This window comes from Felis catus, chromosome A1 (assembly GCF_018350175.1).
Source record: "Felis catus isolate Fca126 chromosome A1, F.catus_Fca126_mat1.0, whole genome shotgun sequence".
Lineage (NCBI taxonomy): Eukaryota > Metazoa > Chordata > Mammalia > Carnivora > Felidae > Felis > Felis catus.
Genome location: NC_058368.1, coordinates 143,389,218 through 143,407,404, shown reverse-complemented (window position 1 = coordinate 143,407,404; position 18,187 = coordinate 143,389,218). Strand labels below are relative to the sequence as shown.

Below are 18,187 nucleotides of genomic sequence, written 5' to 3'. Positions count from 1 at the left end.
TGGCATATATACTTGGGGAGAACCGAAGGAGAAATCCAAACTAAAAAAAAAAAAAAAAAAAAAAAGAAAGGGTCTAAAAGATGCCATAAGTAAACAGAAATTCCATTTAACCATCAGAAATCCCCATTGTTAGCAATCCTAAAATTCATATGGAACCACAAAAGGCCCCGGAATAGCCAAAGTAATTTTGAAGAAGACGACCAAAGCAGGAGCCATCACAATCCCAGACTTTAGCCTCTCCTACAAAGCTGTAATCATCAAGACAGCATGGTATTGGCACAAAAGCAGACACATAGACCAATGGAATAGAATAGAAACCCCAGAACTAGACCCACAAACAGATGGCCAACTAATCTTTGACAAAGCAGGAAAGAACATACAATGGAAAAAAGACAGTCTCTTTAACAAATGGTGCTGGGAGAACTGGACAACAACATGCAGAAGATTGAAACTAGACCACTTTCTCACACCACTCACAAAAATAAACTCAAAATGGATAAAGGACCTGAATGTGAGACAGGAAACCATCAAAACCCTAGAAGAGAAAGCAGGAAAAGACCTCTCTGACCTCAGCCGTAGCAATCTCTTACTCGACACATCCCCAAAGGCAAGGGAATTAAAAGCAAACATGAACTATTGGGACCTATGAAGATAAAAAGCTTCTGCACAGCAAAGGAAACAACCAACAAAACTAAAAGGCAACCAACGGAATGGGAAAAGATATTTGCAAATGACATATCGGACAAAGGGCTAGTATCCAAAATCTATAAAGAACTCACCAAACTCCACACCCGAAAAACAAATAACCCAGTGAAGAAATGGGCAGAAAACATGAATAGACACTTCTCTAAAGAAGACATCCGGATGGCCAACAGGCACATGAAAAGATGCTCAACGTCGCTCCTCATCAGGGAAATACAAATCAAAACCACACTCAGATACCACGTCACGCCAGTCAGAGTGGCCAAAATGAACAAATCAGGAGACTATAGATGCTGGAGAGGATGTGGAGAAACGGGAACCCTCTTGCACTGTTGGTGGGAATGCAAACTGGGGCAGCCACTCTGGAAAACAGTGTGGAGGTTCCTCAAAAAATTAAAAATAGACCTACCCTATGACCCAGCAGTAGCACTGCTAGGAATTTACCCAAGGGATACAGGAGCACTAATGCATAGGGGCACTTGGACCCCAATGTTTATAGCAGCACTCTCAACAATAGCCAAATTATGGAAAGAGCCTAAATGTCCATCAACTGATGAATGGATAAAGAAATTGTGGTTTATATACACAATGGAGTACTACATGGCAATGAGAAAGAATGAAATATGGCCCTTTGTAGCAACATGGATGGAACTGGAGAGTGTGATGCTAAGTGAAATAAGCCATACAGAGAAAGACAGATACCATATGTTTTCACTCTTATGTGGATCCTGAGAAACTTAACAGAAACCCATGGGGGAGAGGAAGGGGGAAAAAAAAAAAAAAAAAAAAGAAAAAAAGGAGGTTAGAGTGGGAGAGAGCCAAAGCATAAGAGACTCTTAAAACTGAGAACAAACTGAGGGTCGATGGGGGGGTGGGAGGGAGGGGAGGGTGGGTGATGGGTATTGAGGAGGGCACCTTTTGGGATGAGCACTGGGTGTTGTATGGAAACCAATTTGACAATAAACTTCATATATTGAAAAAAAAATTAAAAAAAAAAAAGAAATCCCCATTGTTGGTAATTATTCACATTACAGAAAGATTCTCTGCTTTAAGAAAAATTTCACCAAAGAATTTTTTTTAAAGGGAGCTGCCCCATTGCACATGTATTTAAAAATAATATATGCTACCTTGGATACGAGTAGGCAGAACTTTAACATATTAGAAAACACATAAAGAACAACTGAAAAGTCAAAGGAATTACATCCTAAATCCATGGAAAAACAATTTAACTGATAGAATGTAACATCTTTCTAAACGCATTTGGAGGTGAGGTGGGTTATCGATACCTGCTGTTTGTTTTTAATGTAGGGAAGACATCTTTATTCTGTAATGACTTAATTCCTGCAAACATCTGCCAATTGATATTTAAAGATTTTTGAAGATCTGTACCTTCTGTACCTTTTTTTCCTTTTCAATCAATGCCAATTTAAGAAAAATTTAAATGGGCAACCCTTTGAAAAACATCTGAAAAGTCTCAACTTTTCTTTGCCCATAGAACTGCTTCCCCCCAAAATGGCAAAAACATCTTTTGCCAAATTCCATCATTTTCTGAGACTGTGCCATAATATCTTACCTTCAAAGTTTGAAATTTAGACAATTAAGCACTTTCTAGAATAAAATAGACTGGCTAAACTTTCACTTGCTAACTGTTCTTTAAAAAGATACATGCCTTAATTGAAAGAAGACTATTTTTTACCTCCAGGCAAACAGAGAAATTTAAGTTACATAGTACTCTAACAATATAAATTATTAGACCCTATATATAAATGTTGAGGAAGGTCTCAAAGAAAAAGATAACTGATATAGCCTACTTAAACAGAGTTCTGCCTAAATAGAAAAAGAGCTAAATGATATATTAAAGTCTCACCAACCTTTCTTAATTATACGCAGATTACCACGAATTCGGTGATACATGTTAAAGACTGATCATGAAATTTCCTTTAAATTATATTTGCTTTTAGTAAAATGTTTAACATTTTGAAAGCAACATAAGCATCATAAAGTAGAAGCACTATAATCAAGTGGTTAAGAGCATGGGCTCTGGAGTCAGAATTAGCTTTGAAACCTTCTCTTAGCTCTATGAACTTAAATTGCTTAGCTTTCCAAAGGTTCAGCTTCTTCATCTATAACACAAGGAAAATAACAGTACTCATAGAACTGTAATAAGGATTAAATGATATAATATATGTAAAGCATGGCAGCAATAGTATTAGCTATATAGTATTTAGTATATTTAGTATAGTATGTAGTATAGTATAGTATTGCCTATATAGCTTGGCATCATTATTATTATAACTGTACATTATCTTTTTTTTTAATTTTTTTTTTAACGTTTATTTATTTTTGAGACAGAGAGAGACACAGCATGAACGGGGAAGGGGCAGAGAGAGGGGGAGACACAGAACCGGAAGCAGGCTCCAGACTCTGAGCCATCAGCCCAGAGCCCGACGCGGGGCTCGAACTCGCAGACCGCGAGATCGTGACCTGAGCTGAAGTCGGATGCTTAACCGACTGAGCCACCCAGGTGCCCCTGTACATTATCTTTTTTTAGAGCACAAGGTGGAGTGGGAGAGAGTGAGGAAGAGAGAGAATCTTAAGCAGACTCCATGCCCAGTGCTAAGCCTGACTCAGAGCTTGATCTCATGACCCTGAGATCATGACCTGAGCTGAAATCAAGAGTAAGACACTTAACCAACTGAGCGACCCAGGCACCCCATAACTGTCCAATTTATGCAATAATGCAGTATAGTTACCTCCTGAAATAATGTATTATTTCAAAATTAACTTCCTTATAACTCTTAAAATTTAAGTAATATCAACTTTAAAAGAATGTTTTTATCACTAAAAAAAACTTCCCCCCAAACTTTTAAATATGTCTTTTCAAAGGTATTCATTTATAACCTGTTTTACATAACTAAAATCCTTCATCATACTGTACACACTTTAAAACTGAAAAAAAAGTTGCTATATGTAAACATATGTATGCATATGTATATATGTAAAATTTAATATATTTCAATACATAGCTACACAGGGGAACTCTACTTCTCAGAATTCCTAACTTCATAACTATAAAAATGGCTTCCTGGAATATGAAGATGCCACTAGGGAAAGAAACAAATATAAGTTATCTTCATAAATCTCCACCTAGCATAAATCTAGGTAAATCTCACAATATACTTGCATTAAACTAAAGATCCCTTCATAAGCTTAACCCGAGTTTATACATTTAAACATTCTCAAATTTACTGCTTTAACTCAATAGTAAATATTCTGTCTTCTATTTGACTATTCATGTTGCCTTTTTTAAGTCAGTAAGAATTAAGTAGTAATAATAATGTTATATAGCTTTTGAAGGTAAAGATATGGCCACAGTCTTTCATCCTTTCCTTTCATAATTTAGTATCCAAACCGAACTGAAACACCATACCAATTTTTAAGACAATTATCATAAATTTGAGGAGAAAATATGAAAATAACTAAGAAAAAGCATAATATACTGAACAAATGTTATTCTATTTCAAAATTTATATCCTATTTTTAAATTCTACTTAACTATATTAGAGAAGCTCAAAATTTAAAAGAACCTTGTTCCCTTGTAAAATAAAGTGGTTTTTTTTTGTTACTATAAAGTTTTAAGTCATTCTCAAACTTACTTATTCAACCTGAAATTTTGTCATATATGTTTTTCTTAAAGAAAGGTATATCTGTATAGGGACAATCAGATATACACAAATAAAATGTAATAATCAACAGAAACTAGATGAAATAATATATTAGTGAACACTACTATCATTTTGCCTTTCCTCATTCAGCACCGTATAATAGAAAAAAAATCAGTTTCTGGGTCCATAATTTGTGACTGTAATACAACTTGGATCAATAATATAATCTTCCTAAGACTTAGTTTCTTCACCTGTGAATCAAGGAAAATACTACATAAGTTTACCTGTCGAGGACTAAGGACACTGTATATAAAATTTATAGAGTGCTGACATAAAATAGATACTACATAAATAATAGTTATCAGTAGTAAGAAATAAGCTGATTTGCTTGTTCCATTGGATGGACCACCAAGAAAAGCACTCTACTGATCAATTAGCTTACAGGTTTCAGATAAAATTTAAAACCCTGTTAAGAGTGGATAGTATATCCTTACCCATGTAAGCATTAATCTTATAGTAAAGATAGTATTCTTCAAATATTTATGGTAATATAACCACACCTGAAAGCAAATTAAGACATTCTTAAATTTAGCAGGTCTTGCTACAAGCATTTTTTAAGGCTTTGGGACTAAACTAGTATTAAATCTATTTCCTTGTTACAGGTATAGAAATAGGATTATTAGCACAACAGGAGTGTAGAGTATAGGGTGAGAGACAGTGTAAGTGAAGAGAAGATGGGACTCTGTCATGGGGGGAGGAAGCTAGAAAATTAGAAAAATGAAACAAGTAAAAATAAGGTTCTTCAAACTAGAATATACTAGTAAGAACCTTGGTATCCTAAAATAAAACCAATACCTCTGCTATGTTCTCAAGCATAGAGCATTAAACTGAGACTTTATTAGTATTTTATTTTAGTAAAACGAATTCATGCATTACAGAGTTTAAGTGAGATTTGTGTAGAAGCATCTGTTCCACACACAGTAAGAGATTCTTTAAAGGATAAGTTTTAACTATTAGATGCTTTGTATGCTGAAAAATATACACAGCTCTTTCTACACGGAAACCTAGGTCTTAACAATAAAGCTGGGACAATAAAATGAAACAGTAAACACCCAGTCATTATTTCTGACCTTTCAGCATAAGCTAAATAATCAATATTTTATGGAGGGAGAAAACCATTCAAGGATAAGACCCAAAAGTTCAAGTTACTTTTATTTCTATACTTTCTGATGCTTTCATTTTCACAATGTTTATGAAAGCATAGTGATCCCTAGCAATAATTGAAACACATTATAGTAGCTCTTTATAATACCAGAAATTAGTTTTCAAAATGAGGAAGATAAGATACCCAGATTCCAAATGATTCTGATAACGGTGTCTTTACCAGATGATCCACCACAACCTGGGAAGTCCTCACCACAGCAATCTCGGTAACAGTGAACCTTTCATTATCCAGCACCTTGCATGTGTGCATTACGATAATAACATGTTCAAAAACAAGAACATCAGTTCTTCTCAATTATCAAAGGTTAAGTTATATTTAATTTAGATTCCATATCAAGGACTTATATTTTCTATGATACATATAAAATAAGCAAGTCCTTTGAAAACTGATCACTCAAGCTAGATCTTTTTCAATTTGCCTATTTAGTAATTTTAGAAAACAGCTTTTTGTAACTTCATAAAACTAAACAGGTAAAAATTACATGGTTTCAGAAGGCTGATTAAACATTCTAAACAGATAGCTTAAATATTATTTCCAAATACAACCAGGAATAAGGATGATTATGGAGGAAAACAGAAATGGTAGGACTATAAAACAAGGAAACAGAATTCTGGAAAAAAGGAACACAAAAAACTGGAAAAGAAACAAAAGTATATAGATTGTGAGTTATGTACATTACCTAGGTTTCTCTAAATTCAAACTGAGTATATACCAAACTTTTTCTAGTAGGCACCCTTCACCACTTTCATGTTTCCAATTAACTTCAGAAGGATTCTTAATATTATGCACTCAAGGAGTGTAAGTATCAGTGTTACTCCTTTTGGTGTATTAGTTGGTAAAATCAAGTGAAAGATACAATGATTATCCAATTGTTCAACTTAATTTTTCCCCTGCTTTCAAAGTATACGTAGATTGGGCTAAAAGACTTCTGAGTAAAGAAATACTATAAAACTATTTTAAAATAGCACGAAGAAAACTGGAATGAGTCTAAATAGGCCTTGACCAATTGAATATATTTAATTCCTTTTAGTGATAATCATGAGCATCATGCAAATAATTCCACCATTAAGAAAAATGACCACACTGCCAATAACCAAATAAAATATGACAGTCTTCTGAAAAAGTATACGGAATATTTTTAATGTGCTAGTGGCCAATGCCTCAGCCTATATAGAAAATGTTATTATATACTTAGAAGGTAACTATTACACCTTTTACATTCACATTAATACTGCATATAATAGTTCCACATATATTTGTCATAATATGTATTAGAATAATTTATAAGAAACACTTACTGGGTAAATTTTTTGGATGGATGGAAGGATGGGTTCAGGTAGGGCTATAAAAAAAAAAAGTTTAAAGCTTCTGTGATTCACATAATTCATTTCACAAAGCAATAATTTGTCAGCTACACCCCAGGTATGAGACTATAAGGGTTTCTGCTAGAATTCAACAGTTTCCATATATTTTGTGAATTAACTCTGATCCCTAGAAATTTAAATACAAAATACACCTAAGTTGATAACTTCAGGTTAATAAACTATGTATATTTCTAGGTAAACAAATGTTCCTTGCATTTTTAGAAAAACAAGTCATCAATGGACACACATCATTTGGTCCAACATCAGACACACACACAAAATAAGCAAGACAAGGATTGTTCTACATATATATTGAATGAACATTGTTAAGATGGATGTAGCTATCAAAAAAAATTTTTTAAGTCCAATGATACTGTATCATGAAAGAATAATAGCTATATCATAATTGTCCCTTTATGTTTAATTTGTTCTAATAAACAGTAATACCAAAACTGAGATAGTTTCAGGAGATCGATCTACTAAAAAAACTGAAAAAAAAAAAAATCTTCAACTTCACTAATTTTTAAAAAGGAGGCTTCAGCAAAGTTTAGAAATATAAATCAGAAATATAAAGTTTAAAAATATAAATATAAATATGCCACTTTGCCATAAAAAATTAAAATTTCATACAAAGGAATCATTATCTTTATATGTTACTTTATTTTTTGTCATTCTTCATTCTCCAATATCTTTACCAAAATCCAACCTCATTAAATGCATTAACAGTCATTTCACACCATTATAATATAAAGGAAATAACATGGAAAGCAAAGTACTTAATATTCACAATAAAAAAACTGCAAAATACAATATCTTGAGTATAAGATACAAGTAATGTGTTTTCAAGATTTAATATTAAAGACCAAATATAATACCATAAAACAAACTGTGTATTTAAGAATTAGAAATACATTATATATAATTAAGTAAACTCAGTAACAATCATTATTTTTAATTTGCAGTTTAGCAAAAACCTTTTTATATGACTTCTGGAATACATTAATATCTAAATAATCAACTATTATTACCAACTTACGTGATCTCCAACTATGATTATAAATGTATAAATTTCTATCACAAAATATTTAAATATCTCTTCTGTATCATGCTCCTTTCCCAAGTTGAAATCAGAATAAAATAAAATTCCATGATAGTCTGGAATGTTCACAGTGTGTGACTGAGGGGAAAAACTCATTACTTACTGGAATCACTCTTAGGAAATAAAAATATTTTTTCCCAGAGGCATTCAAATGCTCAAAATTCTAGAAGATCCTACAAATAAACTCAAGCCCCAGTTACTTTAATTCTAAACGTCTTTATATTCAAGTAATAGTTTTTAATGACTTTCTAACAATTTTGCTGTAATATAGAAGTCAAATTGGTAAATCTTACTAGAAATTAGTTTACTTAATTAAAAACCTGAATTCCCTTCTCACTGAATACCCCTAGTAAATTAAAATTATAATTTAAAAAACAGTGAAGAAAGGTTATAAACATTTAGAAAAAAAAATTTATTTCATTCTAGAATCATAACCAGAATGTTAGAAGAGAAAAACAAACAGTAATCACTGGTTAGGGTCTTTCAATAGACAAAGCACCCTGAGAACTAAGCAATTTGAAAGTTTTGGGGAGCAGGGATATCACTCAGTAAATCCCTTGTCTAACAACCTTAAAGCTAGTCATTTGTAAAAATAAATAAAAGAAAGTGGAGTCAGGAAGCCCTGAAAGGGGTGCTCTCACACACTGCCCCCATTCTCCATAAGAAGTATACTTTGCATTCCCCAATAGGAAGAAGCTTCCTTTACATACTCTAGTAGAAGGAAGAAAGAATTTTTCCTTGCTCAGCAACAGCCCAGGCAATGAGAATTCAGCAAAACAGCCCCTTCCAGCTTCCTCCCCTTCCTCCATAAAGGCAAGCCCCTCAACCTCCATTCTCTGGACTTGCCAATAGTTGGTTCACTACAGTTTGCTTGTTCTGAATTGCGATTCCTCTATTCCAGAATAAACTCACTGTACTGGTAAAAAAACAAACAAACAAACAAAAACCTAGCTCTTTTGTTTTTTAAGGTCAACACATTGCAGAGCAATTGGTGTACCGTGGCAGTTAACCCTATCCTGATAGTAACGTTAAAGTCTTGAATAGTTTTTCAAATGTTTATTTTACTCAAAGCAACATATATTCAGGGGCACCTGGGTGGCTCAGTTGGTTAAGCATCTGACTTCGCTCAGGTCGTGATCTCACAGTTCATCAGTTCAAGCCCCATATTGGGCTATCTGCTGTCAGCGCAGAGCCTGCTTCACATCCTCTGTCCCCTCTCTCTCTACCCCTTCCCCTCTTGCTCGCTCGCTCGTTCTCTCTCTCAAAACTAAACATTTGGGGGGAAAAAAGCAACATACATTCAGGAAGGATCTAGCTGTAACAACTATTTTTACTTCAAAATTTTGGACTTCAATCTTTTAAATTTCTCTCTCAAAAGCAAAACAAAAAAACAAACAAAACACCTTACTATTACAGTATCTGATCAATAGATAACACCTTCAGAACAGCTACTCTGTAAGATTTTACTTTGCCTACATTTCAGATGAGAGCTTTCTGGTCAGGCCTCCACAAATTTAAACGTGGAAACATTCCATTCTGATTCATCAAAAATTCAACTGAAAAATAGAGACCTTCAACAATAAACAACAATTTTGAAAATTCAAGGACAATTTTGTTTTTGAAAGAGAGAGCGCGTGCCATCTAAGAAGAGGAACAGGGGAGGAGAGAGAATCCCAAGTAGGCTCCATTCTCAGCGCACAGCTAGACATGCAGCTCAATCCCATGACCCCAGGATCATGACCTGAGCCAAAATCAAAAGTCAAACACTCAACTAACTGAGCCACCCAGGTGTCCCAAAAATCCAAGAGCAATTTTAGAATGCCTGAAACAGTTTTGTACCTGAAAACATGGTAAACATTCTATGAATATTCATTCAAATTATTATTTCTAACCAGGTAATACTTTTGCCTTTTTATTAATTATTATTAATCTTAGATGGCCATTAAAATCTCCTCATCGGCTTTTTCCCTTCACACTTTCATCAGTCACCTTTTCAAGCATATGTAGTCAATTACTAACTATTGAAATTCATTCTAGGAAATACTTTAATCTTTTTCAACCTTTCCACATACAAAAGACAAATTTCCTTTCTCTACTGATGGCAGAAAAGATATTAAATAAGCCTTTAAGAAGTTAAATGAAACCTAAAAGTCCATCCAATCCAATTATCCCTGTTACAGATAAGAATATTAAGGCCAGAAAGGTGGAATAAACTGGACAAAATTACAAACACTAGTTCACTGTGGCATGACTGGAACTGCTCAATACACTTTGCAGACTCCTGTTTGCCAAAAATGCAGCTATTTATTTCAATCTAATTTCAACACGGCTACTTATTTCAATCTAATTTCTTCTAGTGAGAAGTAGCCAAAATTTGCCAAATAACAGTTACGCTTTTACTTTTATTATTATTTTAGAAAGAGAGAGTGTGAGAGGGGAAGATGGGCAGAGGGAGAGAGAGCAAGTGAGAGTAAGAGAGTCAGAGAGTCAGAGAGTCAGAGAGAGAGAGAGAGAAAGAGGGAGGAGAGGAGAGAATCTTAAGCAGGTTCCACAGGGAGAGAGAGAGAGAGAGAGAGAGAGAGAGAGAGAGAGAGAGAGAGAGGAGAGGAGAGAATCTTAAGCAGGTTCCACACTTAGTGCGGAGCCTGATCCGGGGCTCAATCCCACGACCCTGGGATCATGACCTGAGCTGAAATCAAGAGTCACGGGCTCAACCAGCTGAGCCACCCAGGCACCTCAATACAGTTTAGTGGATGTACTTTAACAAAGACCTAGAAACAGTGATGATAGTGCCATTAATTACAAATCATCTTAGTGAAGAGGACTTTGTCAAAAACAAAACAGGTTTAACAAAATGTAAACAGAATTTTAACATGATTTTTGAACAGTGGTAAAAAATTTCTGAACTTTCAACTTGCTTACCAAACTGCCTCAGTACATGTGTGATAAAAGTCCATTTTTCTAAAGAAGGCAATCAAAGTAAAGTATCTAATGTAACCCACAAAAATGGAGAGAAAGAGCACATATTATAGCTGTTCATACATGTTCAATACTGTAGTCAAATCTCATTTCTAAATCACAACCAGTGTCTATTCACTTTTTAGTTTTAGTTGTAATTTAAAATGTACATTTGACAAAATCTAAATAACCCCTGATATATTTCTGGCACATAACTTTTCAATATTTATATACATATGAATACATACACAAACTCAAATACAGATACAATTTTTAAAATAAAATTGATCCCATGTTGTATATGATACCATATCATGGATATTTTTTTTACCATTAAATATCCTAAAAACATATTCTTAGCAGCTGAAAATATTATAATTAATTCAATCATTCCTCTATTCTTAAAAACTTAGATTATTTCCAATCTTCTATTATTTCTTTCACCCAAACTCCATGCCAACTCACAAGGAATAAAAACTTCTTTATCCAAAAAGAAAATCCTTTAATTCCTGTCTCAAGTGAAAAATAAAAAACATGATGAATGGTGCTTGAGCTTATTTTTATAGGGCTTCTGGACATCCATGTGCCTCAAGATAATGGATCCACAATATAGCGGTAAAAGTTCTTTGAATACAAAAGAGTAATATGGAAAAACTGTCAAAAAACAAAACAAAACAAAACACAGCGAAACTTCCTTATAATGTTTTCTGGGGAATAACATTTCTAAAACATTTGTTCAAAGCAACAAATTAGAAAAATATGGCTATATGGGCCTTAGAAAGAACTTTTTAAAACAATACTGTTTGAAGACAGTGTCAACAGAAAAGACACCATAATGAAGTTTAACTGTGTTTCCATTTTAAAAATTGGGAAAAACCCATAATACTTACTTTGTAAATAGTGCAAAACCATCAATACAAGACTATAGCTGCTTAAAGTACCACGACTGGCATCATTTATCTCATGGTGACTTGCCCACTTCTTAATCACCAGTACTAACGGACGAACTCGATTTTCAACTGAAAGTAAAATGAAAACTTAAAAATGGTAAGAAAATATTACGGTTTCTCTGTAAGTTTGTATCATTTCCCAACTCCAAAAGAAAAAGCATTTTCTCCCTGTGTATTAAACATTGTGTTCACCATAAAGGTGTCTTACTTTTAAAAGGTATCTTAGTCACCTTTTAAAAATTACCAATTACTAAAATTCATTTTATTGACCTGTAACTCTGGTAGCATATAATTTTAGTGTACAACATATTATACATATAATAAAATGAGACACTACACATTAAAATAATTAAAAAGATGTCAGTGTTTATTATAAACATATTTAAAAAGGAATAAAGGATAAAGAGAGAAGCTATAATTATTTGGAAATAAACAAAAAACTTACGGTATGCGTAAGTTCTGAGGAGGAATGTGTTTCTTATTCCAACAATATTGTTTACATTCAAGTCGAATTCCACACAACTATTAAAAACAGAGAAAAATACTTTACCTCAAGTGTTTTTGAACAAATTAAACTAACTCCCTAATAACTAAGTCAATATTCATCTACCCTATGATGTAAAAATAGCATGATCCCAAAGACCAAATACTTTAAAATGAGGCACTAACTTAGCAATAAGAATAAAGATATAGTCAGTATATTATTTTAATATGATTTACTGTATATTAAAAATATTAAACAGGATAACAGTTGTAAGATCCATAATGTACTTCTACGGCTTTAATTATCCTTAATAAAACAAATCATAAAATTTTGCAATCCATTCCAGGTAAACAAAATTATATGACCAAAAACATTTCTGGTCAAGTTATTTCACTGAGTTATATATTCTCAACTAATTTGGAAGTAAAGCAGTATTTGCTTTAAAACAATAGGAATAAAAAGCCAAATAAAGAACAGGTGAAAAAAAATAAAAGTAGTCTGTACATTATATTCCCTCCAAAAAGGATAAGATATAAATAACATATAAATTATATTATACCAAAGTGAGCTACTGATAATCTGGAAGGACAATAGGGATACGTCTTTGAAAGCAAAGATATGGTGCAATTCACAATTTAAAAAATAGGGCAATAATGAAGGGATCTACAAAGAATGGCAAAACTCAAAATAAAAGAAAGGATTAATGTAAATATACTATTAGGTCCAACAACTTCTGCACACTGAGTTTTTCTATGAAAAGACTGCCTAATATAAAAACTTAACAAAATTCCTTTTTATAAACTTTTAATTATAAAATTTGAAATTTACCAATGCAGATTTCCTTTTTTAGGGAAAGGAAATCTTATAATCTTTCAATTAACCATGCATATTGACAAAAATGGATAGTAGTATCAACACTTCAGATATATATATTTGCCTTTGGCAAACTTATGGCAGCAAGAGAGTTACATTCTTTAACTGCGTCTGTGCAAGGCTAACACTAAAACCACTGTGCATTTCCTCTATATACCTCAACAGAGAGGAAGAAACAGGCAACAACCAGTTTGCAGTTAAAAACTTTTCCAAAAATATGATTCAGCGCTTTAAAAATATCCACAGTATTTGTTTCAGATTTTACTTCTGGAAATATTAAACTAATCCTTTATATGGAAAAAATTAAATGTACAAAATGCTTATTCTAACAGGGGAATAACTAAGTTAATCACAATATATTCATTGAATGAAAAACTACTGTAAAGCCATTAAAAATCAAGCCAGAAAAAAATTCACTGATATAAGCAAATATCCAAGATATACATGGTCAGGTAAAAAAGTATAATCTCAATTTTAATTTTAAAAACTCTTATTCATTCACATGCATAGAAGAGGGACTGAAAGTTTTACACCAAAATGTTAACACTGGTTATCTTTGGATATTAGAAGCCATTTTTTTTAATGGTCTGTATAGAGAAGAAATATAAAATGGTGTTTATGAAGAACATTTAACAATGAAAAAAAGTTTGTATAATCTTAAATAGGAAAAAAAAATGCGCCCAACACAGGAGCACCCAAATATTTAAAGCAGTTAATAACAAACATAAAGGAAATAATCAATAGCAATACAATAAAAGTAGAGGACTTTAACACCCCACTTATATCAATGGACAGATCATTCAAATAGAAAATCAACAAGGAAACAGTGGCTTTGACGGACACATTTGGACCAGATGGATTTAACAGATATATTCAGAACATTCCATCCTAAAATACCAGAATACACATTTGTTTCAAGTACACATCGAACATTCTCCGGAAGAGATCACACAGTAGGCCACAAAACAAGTCTCGACAAATTTAAAAAGATGGAAGTCATTCCATGCATCATTTCTGACCATAATGCTATGAAGCTAGAAATTAACCACAAGAAAAAATCTGGAAATAGCACAAATACATGTAAGTTAAACAACATGCTACTAAAACAATGAATGGATCAACCAAGAAATCAAAGAGGAAATCAAAAAAAATACAGAGACAAATGAAAATGAAAACACAATGACCAAAAATCTTTGGGAAGCAGCAAAAGTGATTGCAAGGGCAAAGTTTAGAGCAACATGGGCCTACCTCAAGAAGAAAAATCTCAAACAACCTAACTTTATACATAAAAGAGTTACAAAAAGAAGAACAAGCAAAACCCAAAACCAATAGAAGAAAGGAAATAATATAGATTAGAACAGTAATAAACGAAATAAAAACTAAAAAAAGTACAGAACAGATCAGTGAAACCAGGAGCTGGTTCTTTTAAAAGATCAACAAAGTGATGAACCGTTAGCTAGTGTCATTCAAAGAAAGAAAAAAAAGAGGGAGAAACAGAGAGTATTCAAATAAACAAAATCACCAAATGAAAGAAGAGAAATAACAACCAACACCATAGAAATATTACAAAGGATCGTATGAGAATATTATGAAAAATTATACGCCAACAAATTGGAAAACCTAAAAGAAATGGATAAATTCCCAGCAACATATAACCTCCCAAAATTGAATCAAGAAATAGAAAATTTGAATAGACCCATTACAAGCAATGAAATTGAATCAGTAATCAAAAAACTCCCAACAAGTAAAGTCCAGTACCAGAAGGCTTCACAGGCAAATTCTACCAAACACTCAAAGAAGAGTTAATAACTATTTTTCTCAAACTATTCCAAAAATAGAAGAGAGGGAAGGCTTCCAAATTCATTCTATGAGACTTGCATTGTACCCTCATAGTAAAACCACATAAAGACACTACAAAAAAGAGAACTATAGTCCAGTATCTCTGATGAACATAGATGTAAAAATCCTCAACAAAATATTAGCAAGCTGAATCCAGTAATACATTAAAAAAAAAAAATCATTCACCACGGATCAAGTGAGATTATTCCTGGGATGCAAGGGTGGGGTCCAATATTTGCGTATCAATCAACATGATATATCACATCCGTAACATTAAGAATAAAAGCCATATGATCATTTCAATAGATGCAGAAAAGGGGGTGCCTAGTGACTCGGCTGAGCATCGTGAAAAACTGAGAGCTTTCCCCCTAAGATCAGGAACAAAACAAAGATGTCCACTCTCACCACCTCTTTTTTTTTTAATGTTTTATTATTTATTTTTGAGATTGAGAGAGACAGAGCACAAGCAGGGGAGGGGCAGAGAGAGAGGGAGACACAGAATCCAAAGCAGACTCCAGGCTCTGACATGTCAGCACAGAGTCCAACACAAGGCTTGAACTCACGAGCCACAAGATCATGACCTGAGCCAAAGTCGAACGCTTAACCAACTGAGCCACCCAGGCGCCCCCACTCTCACCACTTTCATTCAACATAGTATAGGAAGCCAAAGCTACACCAGTCAGACAAGAAAAAGGAATAAGAGGCATCCAAATTGGTAAGGAAAAAGTAAAACTTTCATTATTTTTATGTAGATGACATGATACTATATAGAGAAAACACTAAAGACTCCATCAAAAAACTACTGGAGCTGGGGCGCCTGGGTGGCGCAGTCGGTTAAGCGTCCGACTTCAGCCAGGTCACGATCTCTCGGTCCGTGAGTTCGAGCCCCGCGTCGGGCTCTGGGCTGATGGCTCGGAGCCTGGAGCCTGTTTCCGATTCTGTGTCTCCCTCTCTCTCTGCCCCTCCCCCGTTCATGCTCTGTCTCTCTCTGTCCCAAAAATAAATAAACGTTGAAAAAAAAAAAAATTAAAAAAAAAAAAAAAAAAACTACTGGAGCTGATAAATGAATTCAGTAAGGTTGCAGGATACAAAATCAATACACAGAAATCCACTGTATTTCTATTCACTAATAATGAAGCAATAGGAAGAAATTTAAAAAGCAATCACATTTACAATGGCACCAAAAAGAAAAAATGCTTAGGAATAAACTTAACCAAAGAGTTCAAAAACCTGTACTCTAAAAACTATAAAACATGATGAAAGAAATTGAAGACAACACAGACAAATGTAAAGACATTCCATGCTCATGGACTAGAAGAACAAATATTTTTAAAATGTTCACACTACCGAAAACAATCTATCTACAGATTTAATGAAATCCCTATCAAAGTATAATCAGTGGGGTGCCTGGGTGGCTCAGTCGGCTGACTGTCCAACTCTTGATTTCAGCTCAGGTCATGATCTCACAGTTTGTGGGATGGAGGCTGCTTGGGATTCTCTCCCTCTCTCTCTCTCTCTCTCTTTGGCCCTCTCTCTCTCTGTCAAAATAAACTAAAAAACAAAACAAAAACAACAGCATTTTTCACAGAACTAGAAAAAATAATCCTAAAATCTGTATAAAACTACAAAAACCCCTCAAATAGCCAAAACATTCTCAAAAAAGAAAAACAAAGCTGGAGGTATCATAATTCCAGATTGCAAGTTACACTACGAAGCTGTAGTTACCAATACAGTATGGTACTGCCACAAAATACACACATACATCAATGGAATAGGACTGAGTGCCCAGAAACAAACCCAGGATTATATGGTCAACTGAACTTCAACAAAAGAGGCAAGAATATGCAACGAAATAAAGACAGTCTCTTCAACAAATGGTAGTGGGAAAACTGAACAGCTACATGCAAAAGAATGAAACTGGACCTCTTTTTTAACCCATATACAAAAATAAACTCAAAATGGATTAAAGACCTAAACGTGAGACCTGAAACCATAAAAATCCTAGAAGAGAGCACAGGCAGTAATTTCTCAGAAATTTGGCAAAGCAACATTTTTCTACATGTGTAGACAAAGATGCTCAGTATCACTCATCTTCAGGGAAATGCAAATCAAAACCACACCAGTCAGAACAGCTAAAATAAAAAACAAGAAATAATAAGTGTTGGCAAGGATGTGGAGGAAAAAAAAACCTCTTGTGTCCTGCTAGTAGGAATGCAAACTAGTGTAGTCACTGTGGAAAACAGTATAAACATTCTTCAAAAAATAAAAATAGGATTAACATATAATCCAGTCATTGCACTACTGCACATTTACCCAAATCACACAAAAACACTAATTTGAAAGGAAATATGCACCTCTATGATAACTGCAGCATTATTTACAATAGGCAAGTTATGGAAGCAGCCCAAATATCCATCAAAGACAAAGATACACAAATAAATGTCCATCAATGGAGAAAGATGTGATATATATAAACATATGCACACACACACACAAGTGGAATATTATTCTTCCATAAAAATGAATGAAATCTTACCATTTGCAACAACATGGATAGCGCTAGAGTATAATGCTAAGTGAATTAAGTCAGTCAGAGAAAGACAAATACCGTATGATTTCACTAATGTGGAATTTAAAAATATATAAATAAACAAAGAGAAAAAAAAAAGAGAGAGATAAACCAAAAAACAGACTCTTAACTATAGAGAACAAACAGATGGTTACCAGAGAGGAGATACGTAGGGGGATGATTGAAATAGGTGATGGGGATTAAAGACTATACTTATTATGATGAGCACTGAGTAATGTATAGAATTGTTGAATCACTATATTGTATACCTGAAAGTAATATAACCGAATGTTAAAAACACTGTAATTAAAATTTTAAACATAAAAAAAAATACAACCATGGGTTTTACTTTTTTTGTTGTTGTTGTTTATTTATTTGTTTTGAGAGAGGAGGTAGGGGTACAAGTTGGGGAGGGACAGAGAGGGAGAGGGAAAGAATCCAAAGCAGGCTTCTCACTGT

General features: G+C 33.6%; 1 protein-coding gene across 4 annotated transcripts in view; it reads right to left on the bottom strand.

Moving 5' to 3' along the window:
• Window positions 1-18,187, bottom strand: part of TENT2 (terminal nucleotidyltransferase 2) — a 71,160-nt gene that overhangs the window by 21,012 nt on the left and 31,961 nt on the right. For 2 of the 4 annotated variants that reach the window (XM_006927811.5, XM_006927814.5), the window contains exons 9-11: window positions 12,409-12,485; window positions 11,904-12,032; window positions 6,891-6,934 (exon numbers count right to left, since the gene is read on the bottom strand). In XM_006927811.5, coding sequence (XP_006927873.1) covers window positions 6,891-6,934; window positions 11,904-12,032; window positions 12,409-12,485 — 250 coding nt within the window. The remainder of the gene's footprint in view (window positions 1-6,890; window positions 6,935-11,903; window positions 12,033-12,408; window positions 12,486-18,187) is intronic. The other 2 variants (XM_045062583.1, XM_045062589.1) reach the window with 1 other exon arrangement.